General features: G+C 28.3%; 2 protein-coding genes across 6 annotated transcripts in view; one reads left to right on the forward strand and one right to left on the reverse strand.

Annotated features, from left to right (window-relative positions):
- Positions 1 to 335: 335 nt before the first annotated feature.
- Positions 336 to 2,192, reverse strand: LOC122526115 (uncharacterized Golgi apparatus membrane protein-like protein CG5021). Of its 4 annotated transcripts, XM_043649290.1 has the most exons (6): positions 2,086 to 2,192; positions 1,882 to 1,986; positions 1,511 to 1,584; positions 1,199 to 1,433; positions 628 to 882; positions 336 to 561 (listed from the first exon to the last, which is right to left on the reverse strand). In XM_043649290.1, exons 3-6 carry the CDS (start codon positions 1,570 to 1,572, stop codon positions 496 to 498), a joined length of 618 nt encoding a protein of 205 aa, XP_043505225.1. In that variant the 5' UTR covers positions 1,573 to 1,584; positions 1,882 to 1,986; positions 2,086 to 2,192; the 3' UTR covers positions 336 to 495. The 4 variants fall into 4 exon arrangements, with proteins under 4 accessions (XP_043505225.1, XP_043505223.1, XP_043505222.1 ...); XM_043649288.1 differs by lacking the exon at positions 1,882 to 1,986 and having other exon boundaries at positions 628 to 870; positions 2,086 to 2,189; XM_043649287.1 differs by lacking the exon at positions 1,882 to 1,986 and having other exon boundaries at positions 2,086 to 2,189.
- A 201-nt stretch (positions 2,193 to 2,393) lies between these two features.
- The window catches only part of LOC122526114 (zinc transporter ZIP11), a 49,640-nt gene continuing 29,888 nt past the window's right edge, over positions 2,394 to 22,145 (forward strand). Inside the window, exons 1-5 of one of the 2 annotated variants that reach the window (XM_043649285.1) lie at positions 2,394 to 2,517; positions 2,971 to 3,834; positions 6,237 to 6,618; positions 8,672 to 8,823; positions 9,502 to 9,587. In XM_043649285.1, coding sequence (XP_043505220.1) covers positions 3,727 to 3,834; positions 6,237 to 6,618; positions 8,672 to 8,823; positions 9,502 to 9,587 — 728 coding nt within the window. In that variant the 5' untranslated portion in view covers positions 2,394 to 2,517; positions 2,971 to 3,726. The remainder of the gene's footprint in view (positions 2,518 to 2,970; positions 3,835 to 6,236; positions 6,619 to 8,671; positions 8,824 to 9,501; positions 9,588 to 22,145) is intronic. The other variant, XM_043649286.1, reaches the window with a different exon arrangement.

The raw sequence follows: 22,145 nt of genomic DNA on the forward strand, positions 1-22,145 counted from the left end.
TTATGGTCTCAGATCCAAGGAAGAATGTGAGTTTAAAAAGACAGAATAGAATGACAGAAAGTCAAATACTAAATATCGTTGAAAGAATGGGAAATTATTTTGTGATACCTTCTCGCCAGAAAGAATACAGCAGGCTGAGGTGAATACGATAAATGCAATGTTACTAATAAAAAACTACTATACAAATTAAATATGGTGTAATAGAAAGAGTCTGTTGACAAGGAGAAATACCGTGTACATTATGTATTGCCTTGTGGCATCAATAAACTAGTAACTAACGTCATAAAGTATTGTCTTTTGCATGATGTAGAAAAGGAGTTTAAAACAATTACAGATTTTTTTTCAGCACATTTTCAAATAATAATTTTATTACAGATACTTATACTTTAATAACTAATATCATTATGTACAAGCATATCATCATTCACCCAATAGACATTTACAACATTATTATTAATTTTCATACACATCATTATACTTACAAAAGACGTTTTTTTATATTACATTAGTTTGTTGATTTGGATTATTTGTTGCTGGGCTCCTCGTCATCATCGACGCAACCTTGAAAATAATTAACATTCTGTATTCCTATCCTTTCCTATTGATCAGTAAATATTAATTACTAACGTTTTGTATAATTTGTTTCCTAAAGAAATCACTGGTAGCCGTTGAAATATACTGATCACCTCCCATTTTACATTTCACATATCCATAAAGATTGGCCCCATTTAAAATAATAGCAATACATACGAGTAACAGCCATTGGAAGTTTAAACGAAACAAGGCAGTGACAAATAATATAGACCACAAAAGTGGGCACAATATTAATGCTAACCAAAAGATACGTGCCTCTGCCACATTAATACGATTCTGTTGGGGACCCTGAAACACAGGGCACATAACAGAAATTTGCAGTAATCTCTTGACAATAATTATCCTTATAAATAGTCGCTTATTATTAAAATTTGCATAACGTTTAAATATCGATTCAAAGGTAAAATTAATAATAATAAAAGAAAGGAATAAAAGCATCAAGGATATTAATATTATGTCTACTTGATAACCTTGAACTATATTTTTGAAGGTATACCAGTTAAAATAAACTATAATTAAGATGTATGAAGAGAGAAGAACAATCAAAAAGAAATATAAAATATATTTGGAGAAGGTTCATTAAAAACAAAAGAACCAGCCAAACCTTTTTAGATTCAAATACCCAGTTGCTCTTCCCATTGTCGTCTATATAATTCCACCATCTAAGTCCCACCATCAATCTTCCAGTTATATTTTTAACTGTCCAAAAATCCATCGACAAGAGAAGTACAACAACGACAAAGCTAGCAATAAAACTATTGGAAAATAATTGACACATCATATAAACTACTATAGCTGATATTCTAAATACCAGATGGAATATGGTAACGTATGGATGCCTAAGATGAAAAATAACATATTTTATATTTCATAGACAAAGATATCTCCTTCTATATATTATTTAAATAATGCATACTTGAGTTTATCATTACGAACAGCTTCATCCTCCTCTCCGAAGGCTATGGTATCGTCATCCATCAGTAAAGGTACCTAAAAACCGACATAGACAAATAATTTTTCTTTTTCTGTTACAATTAAGTTAAACAAAGAATTAGAAATAAAATAATGTAATATGCAAATTGAACAATCGAGCGAAACGAGCAAAGAAAAACGAACGTACTGTTTAAAACACATTGTGCGAGAAATACAAAATAAAATAAATGAAATAAAAATATGACATCGTTAGGTTATCTCGAATGTATCTAACGTTCGTTTGAAGATTGAAAATATTCGATTTTTTCATCGCATGTATTAGACCGTTGTCATCCTCTATCAAGTAATACATACGGTAATTCTTTATGGATATGTCAGTAAAGTTCTTCCAACGAGCTAGTCTAACGAGATATTTCGGCTTCCTCGATAAAAAACGTCTCGGTTTTTTTATATCTCGTTCTAAGCATAAATATATAATTAGATACTACGATCGAAGCACGTTAGCAGTATTAGTATGAAGATACACTACAAACACAGAATTTTCTCTCATGCACCTACCGAAGCAGACGCCATGTTTGCACATTGGTTGACAGACGCATTGACAACACGACGCGTTTGTCGTCTGCTAATACCACTTGCGACTGCAGCACTACTGTGCGTTCCACGCGCGTAACATCGAGGAAGAATATACGCGGGATATTGAATGAAATGACAAATTTAAATATACAACGATATTAAATAAATTTCTTTCAAATAATTCATTATAATGGTAAAATTAAATTAACTATCAAATTTTGCTATTAAATAATAATAATATATACATATATTTAATTATATGTTTTCAATTGTTTTTTAAGATCACGTGACCAAGTAGAAAAGAGATAACATCCAATCAAATCGTTAATCATGGCGGCTACGTTTTCGCGGCAACGAACGGATAGTCGAGCTGAAGAAGAATATTTGCAACGTTATTTTCTACTTATCAATTCGGTAAATATATTATCATGATAATAGTATAAAACTGATAATAGTTACAATAATCAATATTTTCTAAAAATTAAATGAAAAGAACACGTAAATGCAATAACTGATTAGTAAAGGTTAACTTTTTATAGATTATCTTTTATAAGCACTGAGAACATTTTTTGTAGTAATATCAATCAATAATTATTTCTAGAGAATAAATATCATGCGAAAAAACATTTTTACGATAATACTAGCATAAATACTAAACTAAAATTAGAATTATATCTATATATAATAGATATTTCATCAAATTAATAATTGCATATTTTATCATATATCGATAATTTACGAAACTATCTAAAATTTGTAAGATATGAAAAATAATTTTGTTATAGATAAAAAATAAATTATCGATGAATCATAATAAAAATATTTCAAGTTAATGTAAAATGAATTTCTTGTATAAAATTCTAATAGAAGGTATGTTAAACATGGCTGGTCGATGGCACACCAATCGACCAATCGCGTGTTATTGCAAAGATGGCAGGTAAAAAAAAAGATAAAGTTAAAAAGAGAGGGAGAGAGGAAGATGGCGCTTCGATCGAGGTTCTTCATATATGGTGTAATGAACGAGGAACATTTTCCTAAATGTGTGGTGACTCGAAAGTTAAAATTGACAGATCCAAGGGCGTAGATCTGAAAAAAGAGAAAGAGAGAGAGTGAGAGAAAAGCGCGCGTGTATTAATTTGTCAGTCGAGATAAGTACATTGACGTCTGAACACAGATAACAAGTAGTGTGGGCGGTAGTTTGGTATTAATAGTAGTAGTAGACAGTAGAAGAGTGGTAGGTGGTGTTGATAGTGGTCAAAGGAAACTAATAAGCATATAATACTTACGTTTTGCCAGAGTGTCGCGTTGGAATGGTGAAACGATGTATTAGTGGTGTGGTGATGTTGGTGTTAGAGGTAGAGGTGGAGGTGGTAATGGAATTGCAGTAGCAGCATTAGTAGTAGTAGCAGTGGTGGCAGCTAAGATAAGCGCGGGGGACTGAGTGTGGTTCGCCGTTGTGATTTTCGCTTCCCGCGAAACAGTTTTCTCGTGGCACACGTTCGCTTCGGGTTTATTTGCTCGAATGATAGTAATGCAACGTGTTTCGACGAATTGAATTACTTGGTGAAAGAGAAAAAGAAGACAAGCGAGAAAAGTTAACAAATTCAATTGAAAGAAGGAAAGATGTTGAAGGAATATTCACCAATTGTACAGGCCCTTTTAGGGACACTCTTCACGTGGGCCCTTACGGCAGCGGGTGCCGCGCTTGTTGTCGTCATACGCGGGAAACAGGTATTGTTATTTTTAATTTCTTATTTTCATTATTATTATTATTATTATTATTATTATACTTATCATCATCGTCGTATCATATATCTTCTTTATCATAATCAATCATCTTTTAATCCTACTTAATTGAACCCGTATATCCAATGCTATAAATGTCAAGAATGTTACATTCAAAAATCTAAACGTCTAACCTTACCCGAGGGCATTGATCAAAAAAGGCGGTTATTTCTCCATTTTTAATTTCTTTTTGAAATTCGCGCCTTTTTTTCATTCATCGAATTAATTTAATCATTATATAATATGCGTTTAAAAATGAATCTTTTTTGACTAAAATTTAATAGAACGTTCGTTTATTTGAATATACTTCGAAAACGTATACTTTTTCGGTACGCCAAACTAACAAGTCTCAAGGACTTAGGCTCGTTTTAAATAGAGCACAGTATGCGTGTATCGAACGCTTCCCTATTACATCAATCTATAAGCGTTCTTTATCAATCGGGGGAAACGAGACGCATTACTCTTTATATTAATTCTCTTCATTGTGTGTGATCCGAGACATCGTGTGTCGTCGTCATCTTCGTTCACGATGATCAAAAAGGGCACCTAACCTCCATCAAAATATATTATCTTTGTTTGCTACCATTACTATAATCAATTTTTATCTTTAAGTCTAAATATATCAACGATTGTTTTTCTCTTCGAGAATATTGCGTTAAAAAATTATTTGAGATAAAAATAATAATAATAACAATAATAATAATAATAATAATAATAATAATATTTTTTCAAAATATTTCTGATTACGTCGAGTACAATCATTTAAACGATACAATGAGTAAGACTTCGATTTATCGAATCGCGTTTATCCGAAATTTCGATTAATCGAGATCATGGTTATTTATTTATTTGTTCATTGACGCGATAAACCCATTATTACATAAAAAAGAAAAAAAAACAATAAAAAGAAAGAGAATAGAGTAAAACAAAAAAATTAATAAATAATATAAAAATAAATGATAAATAATATATATATATATAAATAGAAGTAGTAAATAAAAAAAAAATAAATCAATACATAAATAAATCCGGGTCGTTTATCCTCTGATCATATTGGCTAATCAAAGTCCTTCTTTATATACCGTTGGAACGCTTTTTTATTAATTTATTAATCTATAGGAATGGATACATGCGCATATGCATATATATATTGTGTATAAGAAAGTGCATAATGATAACTATCGTAAAAATGAAGTATCGATAATGATCACTTGAGAGTCATGAACGATCGGTAAACGTGTTTCATTTCTCGTAGAAAGGTCATCAAGCGATCATCTCATCCTACTGCATATATTATACATACTTACATCTTGAATTGGCATAAAGCCGGATATAGATACATGAATATATCACTCCGCTTGATCTAAATGAAACATTATGCTTCAAAAATATATGCTAATTTATAAAGTGTGAAAAAATAATATAAATCAATCAATATTTTAATCATGATTTATTAATTATTATTATAAAATAATTACTTATTTATTTATTCGATTACTATGATATTTGTTGGAGTATTTCAATAAATTAAAGTCAAACTGGTTAGGTGAATTTATCTTTTATCCATCGGTTCCAGTTGATCCGGTCTTTTCTCTTAACAAAAAAAAAATAGAAAAGAAAAAAAATACACGTCCCCGTATATTTATACAGGGTGGAATTTTAATAACGATCAGGTCAATTTTTTCGAAAACAAAACGAGATATCGATTAATGTTACAGACAAAAAAAGTTGTAAAGCTTAGCGAAGGGTAATAAATGTTGTAGTTGAGTTCCTTCATAACTTAAATGATGGTCCTCGAGGATCGTATGAACGCCAATTCAAATTTCTTAAACGGAATGACGCATTTCTTTTCCGCATTATCAAAAGATAGTTCAATTTTAAGAAAATATTGATACGCTCGTAACGTAAGATCGATAATTGATAAGATATTTCAAAAATAAAACTAAGATAGAACGATATCAATAACCTACTCAATAGTATAACAACGTAAAGTAAACAAATGACCTTTTTTTAAGCGAGCAATATAGTTTGAATAGAAATAAATTAACCGGTGAAATAAAATTGTTTCCATGTTAGGTTGGAAACTTGTTAAGTCACCCTTATATTTTTAAACCTTTTATTACACGAGTATCGTTCTACATACAAAATGTGCTCGTGCATATGCATTGTCGCACGGTACGACTCCTATATGGGTCAGTTGTTTATTCGTACGAAATTTTTCTACGAACGATTCGTATATGAATCGTAATAGCAACGAAAGATTGAAATAATTTAATTCATTTAAAATGTATAAAAAATAAAAGAGAATAATTTATACGTGTGGTAACGATTGTAATGATTGTTTTCAGCGAAAACTATTGGACATCAGTCTTGGATTTGCCGGTGGTGTGATGGTAGCAGCAAGCTATTGGTCCTTGTTGGCGCCAGCTATTGAAATGGCAACGGAGAGCAAAATTTATGGAGCCGAAGGGGAATACGCGTTCGTACCGGTCGGAGTTGGGTTTCTCATAGGCGCGGCATTCGTATACGGAACGGACGTGTTGATATCTTCCCTTGGCATTCAGTCCCCCAATGTGCTTTTAGCTATGCAGTCAGTCGGTACGAAACAAAGAGACAAGGTCCTTGCAAAACTAAAGAGTGACGAGGACTTAGACGATATCGATACGTTTAACGACGTACAGATTTCCGGTGGAATGATGTACACTCATGTCGATTCGACTACTATCGATGGTATTTCGCCTTTTTTTCTTCTTACAACCACTTCTCTCTATAGGCTTTATCAACAATAATGGGATATGATCGGTTTTGTTCTTACGATTATTTTTAATTTAATTATATATTTTTCTATTTATTCTTGATATTATTTACTTATAATATCTATAATTTTTTAAATGGCATATACGAGTATACGCACATATATATATACACACATACATACATACACATGTATTTATGGTTGTGTTAGATTGTTGATCAACAAGTAATATCGGAATTTTTAATCTGAAGTAGATACTAGGATTTTTTATTTAGATATTAAATGTTTATACAATTTTTAATTAAACGATATACTTAAGCGCGTTATTTATTTTCATTGAAAATATAATATAAAATAAAGTGATACCCCTTTATAACGATGTTATTTCTTCGAATGGAAAATATATTTTTATTTCATTATTTCTTTATTCGTAGATAGAAAGTGTTAAAAAGATTTGTAATAAAAAGTAATGACTCATAATTGATAGGTTTATTTTTAATTGGATATAAGATAAGAAAGATTTTTACAATGCAAAATAATAATGTTGTTTATTTCAATGTAAATAGCTTCAAATTCCAATATTACTTATCAGCCAATCCACTGTACGTATACAGCTATGCCTAATTCATCATTGTTATTATTACTATTATTATTATTATTATTATTATTATTATTATTATTATTACTACTATTATTATAATTATAATTATAATTATTATTATTAATTATATTATTTATTAATTATTAATTATTATTATCATCGTTATCGTGAAAAAAGGGAAAGAGAAATGGGAAAGAAAAAAGGAGAAGACGAACGTCGCTGTATACTCGCCCCTCTTTTTGCTTTGTGTCCTCGTAAAAGGCGAACGTTTCGAACTAACTTTAAAAACCAGGAATAAGCATCTTTTGTTACGGCAATAATTCTTTCTATTTCTGTTTGTTTGCTTTCTAATACAAAATATACACATTTCTTTGTATAAAAAGAGAGAAAGAGAGAGAGTGAGAGAGATAAAGAATTAATTAATTGCTGAACAAATTTAAATATACGCGGTCAAGTCGAAAAGTTTTGAACTTAACATAGAAACAATTATTTTTGTTTGTAAAAGTTCCCTTTTTTAAGTTTTAAAAATGAATGTTCTTTCTTTTGTGTTGAATTTCAAAACTTTTCAACCCAATCTCGTATACGTTTGATCGTTCATCAAATCTTCTCGTATATTTTGCCATTGGAGCAAATTGAAATTATTTTTCGAACAACCCAACATATTGTAATTCATTAATAATGCTTATTCCAGGAATTATATCAAATCCGTTTTGAGACACGTTATTCTGATACTAAATAGTTTGTTGATGTATTCGTAATATTTAGATTAGTCTATTAGTGAGAGTTACTTATATACAGATCTATAAATGCATGCACGGTAGATATATCCATAATTAATATAACTGGTACCCTTAGGCTCAGATTCTCTGCGTTTAAAAAACAATTTAACAAAATTATAATTCAACTTTAAAGAAAAAACAAAACAAAAGAAAACAAAAAAGACTCGTGTTATTAAATAACGTGAATTTAAAAGCGTGTGATGTGTCCTGTGCGAAGGAAGCTTTATATTATAATAAAAAGTGACGTGTGAAAAATGTGTTCAAACTGTAACCAACAAAACAGATATTATAAAAAAAAGAAAAATTAAATTATAAAATTATAAACTAAACGATATATTAAATCCCCGTTTAAAAGCCCCTTCTTCCATCGAATCTCTGCCGAGTGGTACCAATATTTTGTTCAAAACTTAATCTCTTGGTTCTGCCTGCAAATTGTATTGATTATAAAAAATTTGAGAAGAAAAAAATAATAATATAAATTAAAATCGGCCCTCTCAAAACCAATATAAAAAATAGTCAATAATATTTTGTTTGCATGAGATACGGCTGTGCGCTTCCACGGAATCTAATAAGAAAAGTTTATTGAAACGAATTAGTTGTTGAAATGGGGAATCATCGTAATGTCGCCATTATATCGATCTTTTTCAGGATTTTACGAACAAAATGCAAGAAGAAGACAAGTTGCCAATATACATAGGCCATCGGAATTGGCCGAGATGAGTACAGTTTATGAAGATCCTAGTAACGAAATTAAGAATAACCAATGGAGGAGAATATTGCTCTTGGTTGTAGCCATTACAGTAAGTTGAAATTTTCACTTTCTTTTGTACATAATGTTTTTACATAAGCGTTTCATGTAACGTATACGCGTATTAATGCTGATAATTATGACTGTGAATTAATTTAAAAAAATTAGTAGAAAGAAAAAAATGATTTTAAATATTAAATATAATAAAATATTTTAAATATTTTCAATATTTTCAACTAAAGAATATTTTAAACAAAAATATCTCTCTGGGTGGATTGAAAAGTTTCGTGCCTATTCTTTTTCAAAAGTTTTTCGAGACAACGTCATAAGAATAAAAATGAGTTTTTTGATCGAAGGAAACAATTTAAGAGCAAAACTTTTCAATCTACCCGAGCATTCGGATACAAGATACGAGAAACACTCTTTCCCGATAAAATATACATACTAACGTTATTTATTTGATCATAAATTATAAAACATTTCAAACATTCTAATCAAACATTAAATTATTGACTGAACGAATATTTTCTTTTATCTAGTCTTCTTTTTATTTTTATCTTATCTGTTTACGTTGTAAACACGTTTATATGTTCCAAAGAAATTTATTCTCTATCTTTCTCTTTCATTTATAATATCTAGCTTCCTTATTGTATTGCAAAAAAGAAAAAGTAATTTATCTTCTAAGTTTACTGTAATAATGGCGTGGCAATTTTAATCATTCTTTGCTTAGGTGCACAATATTCCCGAAGGTCTTGCCGTTGGTGTTGGTTTCGGTGCGATAGGAAGCAGTGCATCAGCTACTTTTGAAAATGCAAGGTAAGAGACACATGCCAGATAATAATTTTCTTTGCAACGATAGAGAAAAAAAGATAATAACTACTTATATCAGAGTGTGTATATAATATATGTCTTTTTAATTTATATATATTTACAATATACTTTAGTCAGCTCATAACGATTTATCAAAATATGAATCAAATTTTAAATTGAGCATAGAATTAAAAATTTCGAATAAAAATCGTCCACAATTCGAGAAGACGAATTGAAGATTATTGTAGAAAATGAATTGTTTTTCGTTTAGGCTTTTTTTTTAATATTACTATTTATAAATCGTAAAATTTTAAAATATAACCTCGATGGATACCGAGGCCTTGATTTGTGCATAATATAATACTGCATAAAGAGAAACTTTGATTATTCGCTTGATTAGAGGCATTATTTTTACAGTTGTTAAAAAATGTTATCACAATTGAAAAAACATATGCATATCTTCGATAAAATGTTACAAGGTTGATAAGTTTATTAATATTACAAAATACCTATCTATATATTTCTTTTTTTTTTCGTCAGAATTGATTGATAGTTGAAAAACTTATATTTTTATTATTTCGTTTTTACGAAATTACTTTCCAAACGACCTAGATAGATATCTCGTGACCTTGATTGCATTTCAGCATATTGCGTTGATATTATTTCTGTGGGCCGGATAATATTTAATAAAGAAGTAAAGAGGGAATATATTTCTTAGAATAGGAATCAATCGTTTTCATTCTATTCGGTCGATTGTAAGATCATCCCATAGGTTAAATGCGATGTCAATGAAACCCCACCAGCGTTAGTCATTTGAAAGACGAATGCATGTGTGCAATTAAAGAGAAAGAAAAACTTCTCTGTTCTCGGTTTTATTAATCTAAAAAGAAAATAATCATAATAATGATTATAACAATCAATTATTTTTAATGAATTGATAGACGTTAGAAAAGAATTCGTAATACATTCATTATACATATTAGAAAGTTCTTTTGTTAAAACGTTAATCATCACTTCGAATTCACACGGTAGTTAAACGTAGAAAATTAAATACGATATATGATAGATTAAGTACAATTAAAGACTTTAATTCCGTTTTACAAACGTAATAGTTAAACCATTTTTTCAAATAAAATGTGTAATGTTTTCTAATTAAGAACTTTTAATTTTCTATGATGTTATAAATTTTGTCTACCTTCTTCTAATATACTTTCATAACAATTATTCTTGCTAAAATGTTAGATGACAATACTGAACACAGATTAGAAGGTACTTATATTTCGAGATAGCTTATTTCTTCATTATCTGGCACGATTATCGTTTTAAATATCAAATTCGTTTGTAGATATACGTTGCCGCGTAGTACGACCTTTAAATGGGTTTCTAATAACAAAAGAAACGACTAACGTTTAATTACAACTTTATTCATGAAAATTTAAATGTTAATGACTTTGAGCATTTATATTTTGTTACATTAATACATACTTTGTAAAAACTTTGGTATACTTTTCAAATCGACAGAGAGATCGTCGAATCATCGTCAGGATTTAATATTTGATTTGAATTTTGGAAATAATATAAACAAAAAATATAAATAAAAGAGTAAAGAATTGTACTACAGAGTATTAATAATCGCTACAATTTCTAACAATATATTTTGTTATCGCTGAACATTCGGGTATTATATCTTGAAACAGTTTCTCCTGATCAAATTCTAAACGGATAGGAATCCCGGAATGAATACAATTTTTAATACAAGATTTAGTCACTTCTTTGATATATTCTAAGTTTAAAACAATACCACCGATAAGCCATTGTTGAACATTTTCAGGAGTTAATGAACTGATTACCAATTTACTTATTGCCAATTTAAAATCATCGACCTTATAAATTATTGATAACATGATTAAATGTAGAATTAACTTAAAGTTTCTTGTTGAAATCTCGTCGAGCTGGCCGAGATAAAGATATTTCAAGAAAATTTCGAATACTTTCGGTTCGACATGATCAATAATAAGAACGTTCTCACTTTCTTCTTGCGTACTTTTATTTAACATATATGCGAATACAGGACTTTTAGCAGCGAGTATCGCTTTGTGTGCTAAAAATTCTACCGTGCCAACTCTTACTTTAAGATCCGCATAAGTCTTATCTTTATACATTCTACTCAAACGTTCGCAAAGTTCCATTTTATATGATATTGTTTTATTAATTTCTCTTCTTGTTTCATCGTATATGAAACCAAATAGAAATTTTATAAACTTTGGATTATCAAACTTGGGTCGTTTAAATTCTATCCACGATTTCTCATCCGTATGTTCCCAATTGAATATATGGTTTTCAGTATTTCTTAGACCATCTTGGCGTATGATTATTTTCATTATATGCGGTTTAATGTAAAATGATTCATATTCGGTCACCAACCGAACTCTAATCATCTCGCTTTCCCATTTTATTTCCATATGAGCCGTTGCTTCGCTGCCGTTTAAATAAAATACAGGAGTTACAAGTGTTTCCCCATCTATGGGAGTAAGAATTATGTACGAATAATAGGTAGTACTTGTTCTAAAATTTTTGTATATTTGAGTATTAAAGTGAAGTAAACTATTTCTCGTAATATTTTCACTCATATTTGATACTTTTTACTTTGATACTTTCTTTTTTTTATATAACAATTAATGCAATCTATTGACTTTTATTTCAAATTTTCGATATTTCGTTTATTTAACTTCACACTTTATGGTAGTTCAAGTTGTTACAACTAATGAAACGAAAATATTGACTGATAATAATATACAGAAGAAACTAATATCATTTGTAACGATGAATTTACTAAAGTGGCGCCAACGTATTTCCACAAATTAAGAATATTTCAATTTCTATAATAACTCTAACCGTGTTATCGTTTATGTTTACGCGATTATCTTTCTATATACGAAATTCGATCTAACATATGCATGATACAACCTTTATACGAATCAGTATTAATACGAAACCTTTGCACGAACGACCCGTATATGGGTCGCTAGTAAGATAACAATTAACAATTAATTAAAACTTGTATTTGTAAATTTGAAATTTGAGAGAGAGAGAGAGAGAGAGAGAAAGAAAGAGAAGGAAACAGAGAGGAAACAGATTGATAATAATCGATAATAATAATATTATCAATTTACTATTAAGAATTGAATCGTTTAATCGTTATCACGATGATAACAAATCAATACGTAATTGATATTTTTTTCAAATCGAATGATTCGAAGAAGCATGACCGTCATATTAAATCACTATTCGACATTTTGTATTTCCATGTACCATAATATTAAAAGTAAAAGTTCTTAACTTGTTTGTTTCATTGGAATATTCTGTAATACATAAATTTAATCTTAAATTATAAAAGATCATTTTTTTTTTTAATTGAAACAAATAACAAAAAAATATAAACTTAGAGAACTAATTGTTCTTTATTCTCTTTGTCGTAAGGGTTTATAGGATAGTATGCATCCATGGTGTTTGCGTATGTGTATATTTTATTAGCGGTAAGAAAACAAGGGAACATTTTGAAGGGTCGTAACGACATCATACTTATTCAGGTGTAAGCCAAGCAAACGGTTAAGGGTAGTTTTTTTCTTTTGCCAAGCAAACTCTTATTGTTCGACCGAATATGGAATGCAGATCAAACGTTTTCGAAATATGCGTGAAATAAAAGTAAGGAGAACGCGAATAAAGAAAGTACCATGGGAGAACAAATATTTGTGTTGATAAAAAAAATAAAAAATGAGAGGTCGTTAAAAGTTGTTAAAGGTTGGACGAATAAAAACGAAATTTTTAGACCACGCGCAACTTCATGTTATTATTTAAGACCGTTAATTGGAAATTATTTGTTTAGAATAATAAATAATTACAAATACATACGCATGTATTGTATATAAACAACTACTAATTATATTTTTATTACCCTCGTATCATCATATCTTATATCTATATTAATATCTATGTATACATACATATCACTTTTTAAAGATATATTATCGTAAACCCTAAGTTAACAACTTGTGTTTTAGAACAGGGATTCTCAAAGTGCGGATCGCGATGTCAGATCATCAACGATCTTGATTTCATAAAGATAATTTACATTTTTACAAAAAAATAAACCACATTTATTATAATGTAATTAAAATTTATTCGATTGAACGAAATATTGAATTTTATTTGTAATACACGTGTGAAATGAGAGTTGTTATTATTATTTTCTTTTCTTATTTGAAAAATTATTTAGTTATTTAGTTATATTTGATAAATATTTTGGAATTTACAATTTGGCTTACCTGGGCAAAACTTTGAGAACCCATGTTTTAGAATGAAAAAAAATAAATACATCATTAGATTGATCTTATAATCGTACTTTTTTTTATTGGTATTATTACTCGTCATTTTTCCATATAAAAAAAAAAAATTATAATGTATAAAATATATATAAAAGAGAAATATGTACATGAGATAATATTAGGAATAATGTTGCAGACTAATCTTATAAAATGGACAAAAGCAGTATGTTTCTAAGTAAATATGTTCATAAATCAATATGTTCATTTGTCATAGTGTTGAACTATTAAAATGATGCAACGTGTCACGAAGAATACGAACATTTATTGTAAAATGACTTATGTCTATTACCGTGTAGCTTTCGTTATAATTTCAAACGAAAAATCATTTTTTTTCATGAAATTGAATTTGTTACCATTATCGTTTAAATATAAAAATTGTAAACAGCTCGGTATTAGAATAATAAATATGTATTTTATCTTCCTTACCGACTTATCCACGCGACATCTAGAAACATTTTTATTTAAAAACATTTTGGCTATTCATCAAATGAAATTTCTATATTGTTGGTGATCTGTAGATCAATTTTAGTCGATAAAAACGATTCAAGTATTCAAAACGGTATACATCGGATAAACAGTTGGAAAGAAATCTTCTTTATCATCAAATGATTTCATTCCTCGGGTATATTCACATCGTGGGTTCTCGTTCAAACGTAAGTTGGCAGCACTGTAAATCAACTAACTAAATTTGTAACGACACTCTACCAGATTGTAATGAGATTCATAAGAAATGTCGAGGAGAAGAAAACATTATTCGATTTATAATAAAATAAATCGAAAATTTATTCGTTAACTATAATTGAAGTTGAAGAGTTCCGAACGGCTGCCTCAATCCTTTTGAGAAATGGTTTTTCGTGTCGGTATCTTCTTGGAACTAAAAGCTTTTTTTAGGGATTTTCTCGTCCTTTCTAAGGATCCATAAGGAGTTCTAGGAACTTTTTTTAATTACCTAGGAGACGCCACAGATATTTATTAGATATTTTACATGTTTAAGATTATAAAACGAGTTACGCTTTATGGTAAATGTTGTTCAAATTTTGATACTAAAAAAATTGTTGAAAAAGTCTGCTTAAAACTTCTCATTGATTCCTAAACGCAGAAGCAAGAAATTGTAAATACATTATATAAAAATTATGATGTAACTAATTATATATATAGAAGAAAATTAAGTAATTGTTACGAGGAAATAGGAATATTAAAATTTTTATAATAATAATTTTAATCTATCTCTTGTTATTACAGTTTTAAACAGATGAAAATTTGTTGGTTCTACGATCATCCTTGAGACTTGTTATCATCGTTCGAATATTAAAAATCCAACAAAATTTATTTTGTGTTCAGTTATAATTTCAAACCATTGTTATTTGTTATTGTTACGCTTTTTTTTTACACAGTAACGGAAAATTTTAGTAAACAATTTTGAATTCTTAACAGTGGTTTTCGTCAATTTAAATTTAATAATAATTATAATAAATTTATAAGTTATATATCTCTTTAGCATTGATGTAGTCATTTCGCAGCTCAACAAATAGGCTTTTAAATGCAATCTAACATCTTAGAAAAATCTGTAAAAAATATTAAGAAGGAGAGTAGTAGAGAGAAAATAATCACAATAACGTTCTTAAAAATGTTTAAGATGATTAGCAAAATTTTTTCCGAAAAAAATTAACCGATATTAAGAGTAACTCTTATTTTTGTCATTAATACGATAGATTTTTCATATTTTATTATTAGTAAATCTAATATAAATGTGTGAGTTAAAAAACAATAATTAATGTTAAAAAGAAATAAGTTACTAACCTTTCGAATTCTATTCACGTAAAACAAATAAAAGCACATCTGCTGATAATTTTGGATATGATTCTACCAGCTCTTTAAATATATCATACTCGGATATGGATTTACCATAAACTCGTATAAACTTCATGCAGTTTTCTTTTAAATTAAGAAGGTTGAATTTCTCGGCGAAAATAAGATTATGAATGACATTTTGAATTCTTAGATTTTTGATGGCTACATCGATCAATTTATCTTTCAAATCGATAATTTTGTAATAATCAGCCGTTAATATTATATTAAAAAGAAATTCATTATTATTTTCATACATATCAATCGCTCCAGTTTCACCAAGATAAAGATATTTCAATATAATTTCGAAAATTTCAGGTTCGACATCGGCAATATCAACGACGTTTTTATTCTTTTTGTTTTGATTATTTCTGATTATTTCATACAATACGGAACATCTTGTGATCATCGCCTTGTGAACTAAAAATTCTTTCCCCTTGACGTTTATTCTGACATCCGTAAATTTTCTTTCATTGTAAATTTTGCACAAACGTTCCTGCAGTTCTAATTTTGTCGGGATTATATTTTCGAAATAATGTCTAATATGTAGAACAACAAATGTAAATATAATTAAATGAGTTTCGGTATGATCACTATAACTTAATAAGGAACACGACGTATAACTAGGATTATCTTTTTGAGTTTCGAAGAAATAAGTACATTGTAACGTTTCGTCAAATATTTTTGATTCACCAAAATATGGATCGAAATTGGATTCATCTTTTTCATGTGTTACAAATATTAGCTGCGCCGACATTACAAATCTTTCCCAAGTTATTCGTATATAAAAGGAATCTAAAGTATTGTGTAAGAAAAATGGTTGAGTTACAAATGTTTCTTCAAATTGTGGCAGCAATGCTTTTGAAAATGAAAAATTAGTAGTTGCTATCAAATATTCATCTTCTGTATTTTGAGTATTTATGTCAAACAGACTACTCTCCAAACTGTTGGACAGCATATTTTACGATTCAACTCACTTTAATTTAATATAAACGTTATTTAATTCTATATTTTATTCTAACTTCTTGATATATTATATATAATTTACTAACCGTTAAAACTCAACTCTGCGGTTACGTCTGAAGCTTTTGGACGAATGAAATTGAAGTGAATTGTTTAGATATACATAATCAATCCTATTCGTATTACCAAAGTAATCTGATTCGTAGAAATAAATAACTAGAGTTGTGCTATTTATCATTAAGAAAACAAAATATTTTAGTTTCTATAGTGACATTTCATAGTGACTCGTATATCGATCGTTTATATCGTTTTGAATAAACAAAAACATATTTTCGAATGTATTCTAATTATATGTTATCAGAAATAAATACGTAAATACGTAATTTAGTTTTCCAACTAAAGTACTTTCTTTTCTTATTGTTTAATTTTATGAATCGATTTTTATGCAAATAATTTATCATTTATATATGTGATTATATATCGTGTGATGAAAAAAAATCAAAAATACCGGCAACAAATCAAGCTTATCAAGCTTTCGACGACTATTATTAAAAACGTAAAAAAGTACGTCTGATTTCGAGAGCAGATTTTACAAAATTTTCTTTTAATTATTTCTTATTGTATACTTTCGTTTACCATAAACTTTCATGCAAAATAAATCACACACACACATTGTACACTTTTGAAATTGAATTATTTTATTGATCAAGAAAAAGAAGAAGAAGTTTCTTATAATATTATTTTTGTAAACAATTTTGTTTTGTAAGACTTACAATTTGACATTTATCGGACGCATTAGATGTAAAATTTGATTTCGCAAAATGCGATCAACCTAGTCATTTTTTATTATCATTAAAATATAAAAATCGTACATTGTTTCAAATTATACAATAAAGATTATAATTTTCTTTGTCACCCCTTCTACATAAAACTAATTATAAGATATAATGAACATCGATCGAAATTCTCGTAGATAATTTGTTGCAATCGGTTACAAATCATAAGTACTCGTGCCATCTGTTTTCTTATAAATAAAATTTTTCTTTTTTCTTTTTAAATTAATCCTATAAAACATATTTTCTCATCGTTATATAATTTTTTGTTTATCATTATTTAATATAATACAAGTAGTAAATGTGATAAAAGAAATCAGTAATTTTGAATGAATGAATTATTCTCCAATACTTTGTAAGGCGAAATAAAGTAATTCTGCAGTTAACTTTGGATGGTTAAAAACCATGTCTTTAAACAACACGGTTTCGCAAATTTGTGCACGATATATTGTAATATAACAAATACATCGGCTTTTTAAAAGTTTCAAATCGCAATTGTGAGCAAATAGAAGTATATCAACAACGTTGTCTTTGTTTAAATGTGCTATCGTCTTTTCTATCAATTTCGTTTTCAAATCATCGATATCATATTTATCCGCCACTTGTATTAAATTAAAAAGAAGCGTTAGTTTTCCTTTGGTAAAGTCAATTTTTTCAGTTTCACCTATATAAAGATAATTCAATAAAATTTCGAATAACGCAGGATCCAAGTCCTTGATGTCGATAATCTTTACATTGTTTTCTTCCTTACTATTTTCAAACAATTCTGCAAATTTAGAATACCTTCCAACTATCGCTTTATGCGCTAAAAATTCAATGTTCTTGACAAATATTCTCAGATCAGCAAATTTCTTCTCTTTGTACATATTTTTCAAGCGTGCGTATAAATCACTTTTCTTTGGAAATATACATTCGCTATTATACGTCACATGTTTGATATGAAATTCAAATTTGAGTTGAATATAGTCGTAAAATTCTAAATTATTAATCGTTTTACAATGTCCTTGAAAATTGTTAAGTGGTTGTAGTTTAAAATCGCTACTTATTTGATTATTTTCGCAGAATATTTGGACGTTTGTAAAACTTGGCTTGATACGATATGATTCCTTATCATATTTGCATGACAAGGTAACTGTAACTTCTTGATCATTCCAATTTATGAATATGTAACACGATTGTATAGTATTATTTAATAGAAAGTCTGGAGTAGGAAATTCTTGGTCGGTTCTTTTATTCATTAATTTTAAAAAAGTGTATTCGGTCTGAACATATTCCAAATTAAAATCGTCTGTAACGACTGTCTCGTCGCATGAAGAAATTTCCATACCGTTTTCAACCATATTTAACGAATAATTAGAAATATCAACGCACTTTAATATCTCTTATAATTAAATAAACGTAATTAATTCTATATTGTATTATCACTTCTCTCACTAATTTACTATCCGTCAAAATACAACTCTGCGGTAAGATCTAAAGCTTTCAGACGAATGAAATGAAAGCGTCGATATAGAATTTATAGAATAAATCTTCTGTCTATTATTAAACTAATACAATTCGTAACGATAAGTTATTAAACTGATGTTATGTGTACCCCCAATCAATAGAAATATTTAAATCTTTATAATAATAATAATTATATACCGTCTATAATCCCTCATTATTATTATTATTAGAAAAAGATGAAAACTTTTCTTTCTACCATCGTTCTTACGACTTTTTATATTATTTTTATTTTGCAATATCATATTTCCTTAGCATTGATGTTCGAGTCATTTCTATTAATTTGTGTTGTTCAAAAGGTTATTGCGAAATGAAAATAATGTCTATACACGAAACAAACAGTTCTTCTTCTGCTATATATAGCCATTTCAGCAGTAAACACAATTTTCAAAATTACTCTTTTCAAATTATTTCTATATATACACATATTCAGATAAACGGATATAAATAAGATTTCAAAAAGAAGAAAAAAAAAAGAGAAATAATTATTGAATTATTATGGAATGATCACACATTTCTTCTTATTTAATCTTACGAATCGATTTTTATGCTAATAATTTATCGTTTATATATGTGATTATATATCATGCGATGAAAAAAAATCAAAAATATCGACAACAAATCGAGCTTATCGAATTTTCGACGACTATTATTAAAAACGTAAGAAATTACACCTTATTTCAGGGCAGATTTTTGTTTAATTATTTCTGAAAATAACGCATTATTGTATACTTTCGTTTACCATAAACTTTCATGAAAAATAAATCACACACACACATTGTACACTTTTGAAATTGAATTATTTTATTGATCAAGAAAAAGAAGAAGAAGTTTCTTATAATATTATTTTTGTAAACAATTTTGTTTTGTAAAATTTACAATTAGACATTTGTCGGACACATTAGATGTAAAATTTGATTTCGCAAAATGGGATCAACCTAGTCATTTTTTATTATCATTAAAATATAAAAATCGTACATTGTTTCAAATTATATAATAAAGATTATCATTTTCTTTGTCACCCCTTCTACAGAAAACTAATTATAAGATATAATGAACATCGATCAAAATTCTTGTAGATAATTTGTTACAATCGGTTATAAATCATAAATAGTCGTATCTCATCTGTTTGTTTGTTATAGTTAAAATAGTATTGATACGTAAAAATAAACTGTAAAAAAGAAACTCTCGATTGTTTATTTAAAAATTGTATATATCATATTTTATCTCTACATCTCACGTCAAATTACTTGAACGTTTTATTCGAGATAACAGGAAGAAATAAAAAAAAAAGAAAAAAACGAAAATTTCAATCTAGTAGACAGTTTATCAGTTGGAACGCAACCGTCGGATTTGCAGTTATTATATCTTTAAACTTCTTATTATTACAAATTAGTTTACCATAAGTTTTTATAAATGAGACACAAGAGTATCTTAAATTCTGTGTATTATATTCCGTAGCAATAACAAAATAATATGCGACGTTATCCAAATTTATAAATTTACTTGCAATATAGCCTAATACCACTTTCATATCTTCGATCTGATACATATCCGCTGCTTTTAAAATACTTTCTAATTTACATTGTTTCTCTTCGTTATTATCAAATTTGACGATTCCATTAATATCGTCTATTTCGCCAACATAAAGAAATTTTAATATAATGTCAAATATTTCTGATTCTATACCGTTGATAGTAACAACTTCTTGATACTTCTCTCGCATTTCATGTTGAAACATAGCTTCAAATACAGGACTTCTAGCAAGTATTGACTTATGTGCGACGTATTTTTTATTCTCAACAATTAATTCCACATCTGTAAATTTTCTTTCCATGTACATGTTCAACAAGCAGTCATAGAGTACAGATTTTTTTGGTACTAAAAGCGAATGCACTGGTGCATAAATTATATAATGGAACATAAATAGAATTTCAAAATAGCCGATTGAGTTGAAGTATTTTCGATGTTTAATTGACGACCACAAAAAGTTGGATTTGATTCGAGTCAATTTTTCTATTTCGCCATCTTTGATCAACATTAATGAACTAAGTGTCGGTCGTACATGATACACTGTTTCTTCAAATTTATGTATCAATGCAATATCTATTCTATTGTCATTGAATTCCATCTTTATATAACACATTTGTTCACTTCCGCATAAATGAAAATATGGAGTAATAAATCTTCCTTGAGAATTAGAATTTAATATAAAGGAAACAACGGTATGAAGATCTTCTAATTTTGATTTATGTTGATTAGCCATAACATCCCATACAACTAAATTAAATTTCAATAACTGCTCGTCTACATCCATATTTTACTTTTATCAAAGGTGTCAACTACACTTTTATATTATTACGTTATTTAAACGCGAACTTATTTTTACTTCTCGAAGCTTCACGAATAGATCTTATTTATTCGAGGTATTAATTCTAAGTTATCGTAACGAAATGATACTAAAGTTTAGGATGATTGTATGTGAGAGATAAACATTTACGTATTATCTAATAATTATAATTCGAAACAATAAGTTGAGTGGCGCTATATGTCACGAAACATTTGAAATATATATCTTGAAGAAAACTTGAAATATATATATATATACATATTCGTTCCTTGTTTTTCTTTTCTTTCTTTCATTCTTTTTTCTTTTTTTTTTTTTTTAAGGACAGAAACACAACTTTTCTGCTTACTTCTTCTTCTTTTACCTTGACCAATGTATCGTTTTAATTGGAACTCATTTTTGCCCCGACATCGTTCAGCAAAAATTTGACCGATCTTGCATAAAACTTGACTTAAAATTACATTTCACGTAGCGTAAAAAACAAATATTTATGTCTCTTAACACAATCGCATCGGGCTATTTTTTCTCAAACTTTCATATACAAATTTTGAATATTTTAGGGATACAAAAGATACGTATGTATTAAAACTGTCATCATTATTTTTGTCAATAAATAATCCTGTTATCTAAGAAAATATCAGGAAAGCAGATACTTCTCGTAAAACGAGAATACTCGTTGCCCGAC

The sequence above is a fragment of the Polistes fuscatus genome, unplaced genomic scaffold (assembly GCF_010416935.1).
Source record: "Polistes fuscatus isolate 324 unplaced genomic scaffold, CU_Pfus_HIC Scaffold10, whole genome shotgun sequence".
Taxonomy (NCBI): Eukaryota; Metazoa; Arthropoda; class Insecta; order Hymenoptera; family Vespidae; genus Polistes; species Polistes fuscatus.